This window comes from Calidris pugnax, unplaced genomic scaffold, assembly GCF_001431845.1.
Source record: "Calidris pugnax isolate Ruff unplaced genomic scaffold, ASM143184v1 scaffold496, whole genome shotgun sequence".
In the NCBI taxonomy this organism is placed as follows: Eukaryota; Metazoa; Chordata; class Aves; order Charadriiformes; family Scolopacidae; genus Calidris; species Calidris pugnax.
In genome coordinates this window covers 336,182-346,966 of record NW_015091286.1, presented here as the reverse complement: position 1 = coordinate 346,966, position 10,785 = coordinate 336,182, and the positions used below count along the sequence as shown (strand labels likewise).

At 41.1% G+C, this 10,785-nt stretch overlaps 1 protein-coding gene across 1 annotated transcript; it reads right to left on the bottom strand.

Annotated features, from left to right (window-relative positions):
• Positions 1 to 5,376: 5,376 nt before the first annotated feature.
• Positions 5,377 to 10,065, bottom strand: LOC106899070 (butyrophilin subfamily 3 member A3-like). Its single transcript, XM_014960734.1, has 5 exons — positions 9,955 to 10,065; positions 7,963 to 8,028; positions 6,933 to 7,205; positions 6,269 to 6,367; positions 5,377 to 5,624 (listed from the first exon to the last, which is right to left on the bottom strand). The coding sequence occupies exons 1-5, from the start codon at positions 9,974 to 9,976 to the stop codon at positions 5,572 to 5,574; spliced, it is 513 nt and encodes a 170-aa protein (XP_014816220.1). The 5' UTR covers positions 9,977 to 10,065; the 3' UTR covers positions 5,377 to 5,571.
• Positions 10,066 to 10,785: the final 720 nt, after the last annotated feature.

The following is a 10,785-nucleotide window of genomic DNA, read 5'->3' as shown; positions in this document are numbered from 1 at the left end:
TGTGCAAGGACAGGTTTAGAAGACCTGGAGATAAGGCAGGGGGGGTGGACTATCTCCCATCTCAAACTACTTTTAATATAAAGACAAAACATGGTGAGGAACGAGGAGAAAAGGGGGCAGGGGAATTGTTTTGCTAGGTGACAATGGTTGCTTGAGGTTGGATGTTGTTGTGGTTTGGGCCGCATTGGACAATGACAAGACAACAGATGCTCTACCCCACCTTCTGCTCCAAGGAGAGGAAGCAGAGAGATGAAGAGATTTACAAGTTTAGAAAAAAAAAACCTAAACTAATGAAATATTCATAACAAAATGACAAAAAAAAAAAAATTAAAAGAAATAATGAAATAGACACAATATATACAAAATGGTATCAGGCTCCCAGGGAGATGTCACCATCAGACACTGGGGAAGTTCCAGACTGGACTCAGTGACGGATGGGAACCGGACTCCGGATCTTGACTCAGGAACCCACAGGTGAGGATCAAAGGCAGGGAAGCAGACAAGGTCCTTACTCCTCAGATGTCAGTCAATGAAGAAAAAGAGCCAACCTGACTCCATTGTCCCCACCCCTCAGCTTTTACACTGAGCACAGCAGATGGGATGGAATACCCTATTGGTCAGTTTGGCTTACCTGATCTGTCCACTCCTTCCCAAAGGTGACACCCCTCCACAGGGTGAACAACCAACTCCACTGCCATAGCAACAAGGATAAGCAAGAGCCTCTCTCACTGAGCAGAAAGTTGGCTCTGCTCCACCTCAAACCAGGACAGATGTGCTGGAGGAGGTCTCTCTGGGGAGAAAAAAAGCCTTCCTACTTGCAGTCTGGTATCTATGGACTCACTTGTCTTGATATTAGAAGATAAAATACATGCCCTCCCCAAACTGACAGCACTGTCTGCGCATAAATCAATGTTAAATATTTTGCATAAAACCTCCCCCTCTGGATATCTTTCGTTCTTCTGAAGCTATTTCTATGAACCAAAAAAAAAATAATAATAAAATAAATTAAAATCCCCCAATGAAAACGTGCACACACTGCAGAGGGGGAGTTTTACCAAGTGAAAAGGCAAGGGGAACGGAAGTCAAACAAAAACTCATGCTGTTGTGTCTGATGAAATACTCCATGAAAAGACAGTGTCATCCCACCAGAGGGAGTCGCGACTTCAGCTGAGCTGCCTTGAGTTTGGTGTGAGCCAAAACGCAAGCCCTACTTCTGCCAGTGCTTCTGCTTTTAATGGTTTTGGAAACCAAGAAGAGCCTCCTTTTCCTTCTACAGGTCACGGGAAGCTTTTGAATGTCTCTGGCAAATGACATGTTTTCCCTAGAGATGTGCAGTTCCCTTTATGAACTGTTCGCTTCCATCCCCCAGTCACTACAACCGCACGCCCCCAATGACAATAACAATAAATATATTTTTCTATAAAGCATGAACTTTGTAGAATGTCTGTTGTTCCATGATAAAATGTGCTTTTAGAATTCTGTTACCTGCTCCAATAAAGCCCTTAGGACCAAAAATTATGACAATAATTTGTGTGCCTCACCATTAATTTATTAATTTTTTTTTAATGCTACAAAACACATACACATGTAAATATGCTGACAAGGGAAGTTGGAAAAATTTGCTGTGTCTGGACATCGACCTGATGGAGCAAATCCAGAGGAGGACCATGAAGATACTCAGAGGGCTAGAGCACCTATCCCCTGAGGACAGGCTGAGAGAGTTGGGTTTGTTCAGCTTGGAGAAGAGAAGGCTCTGGGGAGACCTTATAGCAGCCTTCCAGTACCTAAAGGGGGCTACAGGAGAGATGGGACACTTTATACAAAGGCATGTAGTGATAGGACAAGGGTTAATGGCTTCGAACGGGAAGAGATTTAGATTAGATATCCCAAAGAAATTTTTCACTATGAGTGTGGTGGGACACTGGAACAGGTTGCCCAGAGAGGCTGTAGATGCCCCGTCCCTGGGGGTGTTCAAGACCGGGCTGGATGGGGCTTTGAGCAACCTGGTCTGGTGGGAGGTGTCCCTGCCCAGGGCAGGAGGTCTGGAACTAGGTGATCTCTAAGGCCCCTTCCAACCTAAACCTTTCTATGATCTGTCAAAGTACCTTGTGATGATGTGCAGTGAAGTGAAGGTCCGAAGCTTGAATACCTCCAGGTCTCTCCTCCAGCAAAATTTGGAGTTTGTGTCTGTAGCCACTGATCCTGGGTTACTGCCCTGGCACTTGCAGGCTGTGGTGGACTATCTGCACAAGATTTCTGGAAGAAGAGCATGGATGAGCATCTGAGCAGCTTCTTGCTCTTCAGCTGAGAAAAACTCTTTGGATTCTTTCAAAGTGCAAAACCTTATTGTGGAGGACTGGGTTCATTTTGCATGCAATACAGCCTAATTGAAGATTCCCATTAACATAGAAAATGGTCAGTCAAGACACAGGGACCTCCTAGAAAGTCTCTGCAGCCTTGGGAAAGCTCATCTCATCTGTGACCAGGCTACATATGCATATGCCTGCCAAAAACCTTGCCTTTGGGTGAGGCATCAGTCAAGAGCTGGAGCACCCTGCCCTCCATTTCCATTACCCTACAACTTGTGTACCTGCTGTGACCCCCTCCCATGACTGTTTTTGGGTGTCAGCCCAGTTGTGTCGCTCAGAGAAGAGAGGGATCACAAGTTGATGTAGAAAAAGAAGCAGAGACCTATTAATGGAGTCTTGGAATTAATGAGTTGGTGGACAACAAAAGTACACTGTTGAAGTGATGGATGGTCTGGACACACCCCAGCCAAACATTATCCCCCACTATTTGTCCAGGGCCTTTCTTCAGTGCTGGCTAAATGTTTTACCACACCCCAGTACCCATGTACCTTCCGGGTGTCATCCTCATCATAGATTGAGGATGGGCTGTTGTTTGCAGAGAGATATTTCTAAAGGTTTGGCAAGAGCTTAACGGATGTCTCCTCCCCCCTCCCTTTTCAATCTTGCAGATCTCACAGGTGAGTCCTCACTGTCTCCATCAGAGGAGACATGTGACATGTCATCCATGAGACATTGCATGATGTATACAGCTACAACACAGAGCTTCTCATTGCTGGTCTAGTGTAGGGCATTAGAGATGGAAGTGACACCATGCTGGTCAGGATGGCCCTCCAGGTGCTCAGAGGAAAAAAAAATTACACAGATTTCATAGGTACAGTTATGCCCTTGAACAGCTCCTTACTGGCAGCTTTCTGCTTCATGCCCAATTTAGCTTTGGCCCCTATTTGCTATCATCCATACGCATCCTCAGGAAGAAGCTGACTATGACTCCGCAGTAGCTATTCTTTTGAGGATTAAACTTCTCTGAGCAGAAGGGGAGAGGAGTTTTGTTGTCACTGCTGGAGGTCTATGCAACAGGAGCCCCACAGCCTCGTCCAAAGCAAGGTGCTCTTGGAAAAAGATGTGGCACTGTTGATTTCTCCCAAGATACGCTTCACAAATGAGGAACCCGCCTTGTTTCCACTGCACTTGACAAAGATTTGCTTTGCTTTAGTCCTTAGTTGGAAGGTTTCCAGCAGCTATAATGAATAACGACAGGTCTGTTTTCCAACAGAGAAAGCCTGAGGCACCTCACCAGACTGATGCAGGGAGAACAGGGAGGCATTCACATGCTGTTTACCTTGGCACAAAAACATGTCTTTCTTTGAGCACCTGAAATGACACTCTCTACTCTCGAGAACTTAAGGCAGCAGGAAGATACCTCAAGCATATCAAGAAGAGGAAATGCTGTTTCATCTGAGAGAATGATGAGGTTTTGGGTAAACATATGAGTATTTCTTTAGAGAACGTAAGTGTGGTAGAGATATTTAAAGCAAATTCAGCAGCAGATCCAGTGGGTAAATGAGTTTCAAGTTGAAAGAACAAACTAAGAGATGTTAATGCTTCAGGAACTGGCATTAACAGTGGAAGAGATTAAAAGCTATGTATTTGAAGTGAGAACTAAAGTCATTGAAATAACTTACACTAGAGACTTTTTTCAAAAAGATGAGCAATTTATTCAGTAGATAACTTCCTCAAGTAGAAGAAAAGATCAAATATTAAGATAATACTATTTGCCTCCATAGTAATCTATCGTATTATTTTGTACGTAAGAAGATGACTGCACTTGAACTTAGAAGACAGATGTCAGTCAACAAAACCTGGCTACAAATATCACTGAACAACTGAAAAAGCAAATGAACTTTACAGTCTTAAAAAAACCTCCACCCATAATTATTGATACCAAACTTAAACAAGTCACAAGAGTTGGGCCATTGTTAGCCCTTGGCAAAGTTGTACTGTTGCCTTATCTCAGGCAGCAATTAAACAGCCTCATCAAGATCTAGTCATTAGTAAACAGCACATACCTCTAACAGTCATAGATTTGGTGATCAGTTCCTGCGCCTTTCATCACCCTTACAAACTGATGTTTATAGAGAAAATCTTTTCCTAATTTACCTGAGGGATATAAGCAGTCTACAATGACTGATGCCAAACGAAAACGTGTGTGCATTAGAACATGGTGGTTTTATACGAAGGATCGAGCATTTTGCACTAATCAAACTTCTCTATATGGGCAAAGAATAGATTTGCAAACAAATTAATGTCTACTTAAAGCCTGCTCTAGGTGGACCTGCTCTAGCAAGGGGCTGGACTAGGTTACCTCCAGAGGTCCCTTCCAGCCCCATATCATTCTGTGATAACCCTTTATGTGAATAAATTTTTCCTTATATCCTTCCTAAACCTCCCCTGCGGTATCTTGAGGCCATGTCGCATGTCCTGTTGCATGTTCCTTGGGAGAAGAGACTGAAAAAAAAAAAAAAAAAATTCTAGAAAAAAGTGTTTTATAAGCACCTCCAATTTTCAAATGAAACAACATTTTTTATTGCAAATTTTGCATCTACTGAAAGGTGGAGTGGGTCTTTGCAGGGAAAAATTTTTCTGTGGACCCACTGAACAGGCTGCCACTTCTACGCCCTGCTCAATCACATCCCTGCAGTAGCTTTAACCAAAATCCAACATGATATTTGGCGTGTTCTAAGACTCCTTCTAACATGCTTTCACATATGGGCATTAGAAATTCTTCTACTGCTAGAAGGAGACTGGACATGACACCTTGGGGACTGTCAAAAACTCATTTTTCTGGAAATAACAAAGTTTTAGATAGACAGGGTAGGGGCAAGAAAACCTGTGAATGTTTTTGCACAAAAGGTGACACATACCAAAATCTTATTGCCATTTTTTTTTTTTTTCAACATCTGCAGGCAGAAAATCCTAAGTTAAATGGGGTGCAAGAATTCCCTCATTTCTCATCAGGAGCAGGAATCAGCAGTAGGACAGTCTTTCTATGTTGGCAGAACATAAGGTGACTTTCTCCCCAAAGAAACCCTTGCTGGACCCTACAGGTAGATAAGGTCAAAATCCCAATCTTTTGAAGTCTGTCATAAAAAAAAACTTAGGAATACAACTATTTATTCCCATGGTTTCTATCACTGGCCAACATTTCCAGTGTTTCACATTTCTTTCAAGATGTTCATGATGAAATACAGTATTAATATGACTTTTAAATAAGGTAATAATATGACTTACTTTCACGAGTAGTAATCTTACTGTTCTCTGAGAGAGAGAAAAGAGAGAAGCAGAGAGAAGGAAAATGTTACAATATGTCTTGCTTGTCGGTTTTCAAATGACATTTCATATTTCATATTTTATTTTCAAAATATATTGATTTGCATTGACTTGTGTCTTTCATTAAAATACTAAGAAATCATATAGAACTTAATGAATAAAACTGAAAGCAGAAAAAAATGCAGACTTGACATGTTGTCTTGGCAAAAGATTTGTGTTGTAGACCCGTTTTGGTTAGAGAATAGATTATAAATCAATAAAATGACTTACAAATAAATTAAGCCAGTGGGTATATTTGGGTACACGAACATACTTCAGTTACTTGCAAGAATTGCTTATTTCAATAAGGAGGTTAACTTGCAACAATAATTTCGCGACACTAATATGTCAGTTCATATTGGCAAATGTGATTGTACAGGTTTATGCCCCAAAAATATGGGAGTAATTAAGAGATGCTTAAAAGTGAATATGCAAAGAAAGCAAAAATACAGTAAAAATCCATGGTTGGAGAATCACGAAGATGATTGTTCATAACCCTGTACCTCCTCCCCAGATAATTCTGGACATGCTGATGTTGCCTTTCAACTCGATTGTACGAAGCATTTATCACTTTAGCATTGAGTGGAACTTACTTCTGAGTTTATAAATTGCAGCAATAACCAGGAATATGCCCAAGAGCAAGATCACGATGAAAGCCGCCAGCCAAGGGGAGGTGGCAGGAAAGAAGACATCTGCAAATGATTTCAGATCATCGGTTATAAACTTCCATGAATAATAAACTTTATGCTTCGATTACATGGCTAAAGTGAAATAAAACTAACTTGGACCTCAATTTCATTCCTAGACACCTGCCGGAGCAGTTCACTGGGACTTTCACATCCCTCAACTATTTCACAAAGTGCCAGTGATTTGTGTAAACCACTGTGTTAGAACAGAATAGAATATTAGATGTTATAGTAGTAGAAATAGAAAGTGGAAGAAAATGAGAGAAAGAGAGAGAAATATAACAATGCAATCTCTTTGCATTTGACAACAAGCACCACTGGATAACAAGATTTCATTTCCCCCAGATGGTATTACACCCACGAAAGTGCATTTTTACTATTAATATTTTGACAACGTTTAGAAGTTGCCCCTGGAAACTAGTGGTTGTTCAGTGTAAAGACCAAGATATATCACAGAAGAAAACTTCTGTTAAAATTGATTATTCTGTTCCCCTACAAATGTGTGTTCCTGGGGCATGCAGCAGCTCACTGTTTTTCCTCCCATGACACTAGGACACAAGCTCATACTCACTTGCAATGACAACTGAAGATTCTGTCGATGTTTTCAGCAGTTTATCAATTATTTTGCAGGACACAGAGTTTCCAGATTCTGGTTTCAGAACGATGGAGCTGCTGGCATTAGCAGTGGTGGTGTCAGTGGTGAGAGGAGTCCCAGTGAGATTACCTCCCCTACCATCTGTCCACAACACCTGGACTTCAGAAAACGACCTCACAGAGAAACATTTGAGTCTGATACCGTCATCCTCATAACCATCCAAGACAAGCAACGGATCATGGCCATCACCTACAGAAGAGAGAGACAAGCGGGTGAACTGTGGTCAGCACAGTGATGGAAGAGGGAAAAATCTGTGAGAAGTTCTGCATGTATGATGCTCTGTGAGTGCTTTCCTCACTGAAAACGCAGCCCTTACCCCATGGCATTAGCACGTTCTCTCACCGCTGCGATCAGTAGCAGCAGCTGCAAATTTGAGGATGAGGAAAAGGAAGAAAAGCACATAGATGCATTTGAAACACAAGTCATTAAAAGCCATCCCTATGTCAAATGACCGGCGTCCAACACATCATGCAAGTCGAAATTACTACCAACTCCCTTTGTAATGTTGACAACATTAGGTTATCTAGACATGTTCATCTCACCAGACTTTAACCACCTGAAAGATAAGTATCTCATTGGGGCAATCATCTTGTAGAGAAATCATTGAGCAACTGCATTCCCCACAAAGCAGATCATTCCCCGGGAAGATGGGAATCTGGGATAAATCAGTTATGTTATGTTCTGGGAGGGCCTTCACAGCTTCACAGCTGTCTTCACAGCTGCCTTAGATAGATAGCTCTCAAGTGCTCAGTTTGAATGCCTAAATTTGAGCACACTAAATCCCAGAACACGCATTTGTGTTCACATGAAATCCAAAGAAATCATCTAAATCTGGACTTAGTTCAGTGGAAAAGAAAGTCATAGGGGGCATCAGTTCAGAACTACTCATAGTCTCTAAAAGGGATTAAGTACAGAGTGAAATTAATCCTTTACAGAGCAAAGTTACCTGCAGTGAGATGGTGTGCAGATACCAATACCAAGATGAAGATGACTGCTGCCAGTTGTCCCATACCTACATGAAGACAAAAGTCCATGTTTGAATGCAAAATAAATGACATGGTGTCTTGCACAATTGAGTTACATCACACCCAGGCTCACTCTAGCATCTCGTTGCCTGTTTATTTGCACTACCCACATGCTTAGTGCTCCCCAGATGAACCTGGGGAGTGATCCAGTAGCTAGAGAAGTTCTTATGGTCTGTAAGGAGAAGCTCCAACACTAGTTCCTGGTTATGAAGCTCAAATCCTCAGATGGGCAGACGTGTCTCATTAGTAGTACCAGTTACAGGACCTGAGATGGCTCCTTGGAGTTAAAAGGCAAAGACAAGACAAAGTAGAAAAGCCCAGAACATGAATTCTGCCTTAAAAAAAAAACCCAAAACCCCAAAACCACCAACCAAAAAACCCAACACCAACACCAACCCAACGAAAAAAAGGATACATTGGTATTTTGGAAAAAATTTAACCATTTTTTTTTCCCCTCAAATATTTGCAATGAAAGAAAATTTTCTAAATTAACCAGGATTTTAAAGCAGAATTTTCCAAGATCTATATAACTAAAGCCACCCTTTCTCTCTCTTTACATATGTAGATATAAAATTATATATAAATATAACTCAAATACAAATGTTTCACTTTGGCAATAGTAACAATTAATTTTTTAAAAACCACCATTTAAAAAAAGGAAAATCATTTCCTTTGACTTTGACCTAGCAAACACAAGAAGCTCTGCATCACGTGTCCAGGAAGGTCATGGATTTTCTTCTCTCCTCCCCACCACGCACACTCCTCTTTTTTTGTAATAAAAAAATGGAACCTCTCATTAGTTAGGGCCCATCCAAACTTCCTGAAGGATTTACAGAGTTTTCACTGGTCATAATAACGAAGATGCCAAAAAATTCTCAACACATGTTTTCAAAAGGAGGAGAAAATACATCATGATCCAGAGGTGGCTGTTTTAATTCACTCTAATTAAGGGAGACCAGGAAACGAAATTATGTTAGAAGCCTAGCACTTAGCTAGCTAATGATACCTAGTATGAGCCCTACTTCTTTTATCTTTTTGAGACACAATATAGTCCATTCCTATAGCCATTAAAAATGTGAGATTTCAACATATTATTTGTTCTCATAATTTCCTCTTTTTTGAGCCTTCGCACACCGTCTTCAGGTCTTCCTCTGCTGCCAAGATAACTAGAGAAATTGTACCACTTTGATTTTGTATCACAGCTGAGTCTTATAGAGCTCCAAGAACTGAGATGCTTGGGATCCAAGGGAATAGGAAAGGAAAAATAGAATAGAATAAGTACGACATATTGTGAAACACACAGGAAAGAAACCATGAACACAAACAGCAAGGCTTAAAGCACCTGCCAGGTACTCTGTTAGGACTGCCATGCCAACACTGTAGCAAATGCAAAGACTTCAACAAACATCCCAAATGGGGAAAAAAACACTGCACACTGAGCACGGCAACTACAAGCAGGGGCAAAGAAAAGAATGGACAGCAAAAATGAAAGTAATGCATTATATCACAGGAAAAATTTTTTTTTTTTTTAAATGGAGAGGTGGGATCTGTGCCCATTACATGATACCGGTACTCGTTTGGGGCTTTCCAAAGGGTCTGTACATCCACATCTCACTGTCAGAATACAGATTTCTCTCCACCCTCCTCAGCACCAAAGCCAAATCTAACACTACGTGTGGCTTCAGGGTAGACAGATATAAAGGTATTCTCTCTCTCTCCCAAGCAGCACTTCACCATGCAAAAATACACCCACAGCAGAGCTCAGCAAAGATAATTCCCAGATCTTTCAGGACAATAGCCAAACCAACACAACAAAAAGCCTCCCAGCAAACAGAGGGCTAAGAAAACATTCAGAGCTATTCCCTACAGATGCAGCCAAATAAAGCACTGCTTTGGCAGAGAGAAACACAAACCTGGATTTCCAGAAATCCACATGCAGGCGCTTACATCTGTTGGCGATGTTCAGAAGGCTGCTGGTACCTTTGGACCCTCTCAGCCACTTCAATCCTGACCATAAAACTAATCCTTTTATTTCCAAAGGTTAGCTATTAACCTTTGCAACGTAGTACAGTGAGAGTGAAAGAAAATAAAAGTGGGTGGGGCTGGGGATTTATACTATCTGTGGTGAATTAAACTACCATAATTAAAAAGAAGTGTAAAGAGCCCTTAGAAAATATCAGAATGTGGAAGCTTTCTATAATGCTGTGGAAAATGGACCCCAAGATATTGGTAGGGCTGGCCAGTAAATTAATCTAAAACCAGAATAATCACTAGAAAAAAGAATGAGTGCAGTTGACTGTGCTGTAAAAACCATTTTATCATTGCAGTAGTTACCTTATGTTTTGTCATGCCCCAAAGTGCTTGTGCAAGGACAGGTTTAGAAGACCTGGAGATAAGGCAGGGGGGGTGGACTATCTCCCATCTCAAACTACTTTTAATATAAAGACAAAACATGGTGAGGAACGAGGAGAAAAGGGGGCAGGGGAATTGTTTTGCTAGGTGACAATGGTTGCTTGAGGTTGGATGTTGTTGTGGTTTGGGCCGCATTGGACAATGACAAGACAACAGATGCTCTACCCCACCTTCTGCTCCAAGGAGAGGAAGCAGAGAGATGAAGAGATTTACAAGTTTAGAAAAAAAAAACCTAAACTAATGAAATATTCATAACAAAATGACAAAAAAAAAAAAATTAAAAGAAATAATGAAATAGACACAATATATACAAAATGGTATCAGGCTCCCAG

What these genes read in the sequence shown, in the direction of transcription:
- LOC106899070 (XM_014960734.1), bottom strand. Translation starts at nt 9,976, where the DNA reads ATGTGGATTTCTGGAAATCCAG. An exon ending in GTGGATTTCTGGAAATCCAG is followed by an intron (nt 8,029 to 9,954) that starts GTTTGTGTTTCT and finishes GTCTTCATGTAG; the next exon opens with GTATGGGACAACTGGCAGCA. An exon ending in TGCAATTTATAAACTCAGAA is followed by an intron (nt 5,625 to 6,268) that starts GTAAGTTCCACT and finishes TCTCTCTCTCAG; the next exon opens with AGAACAGTAAGATTACTACT.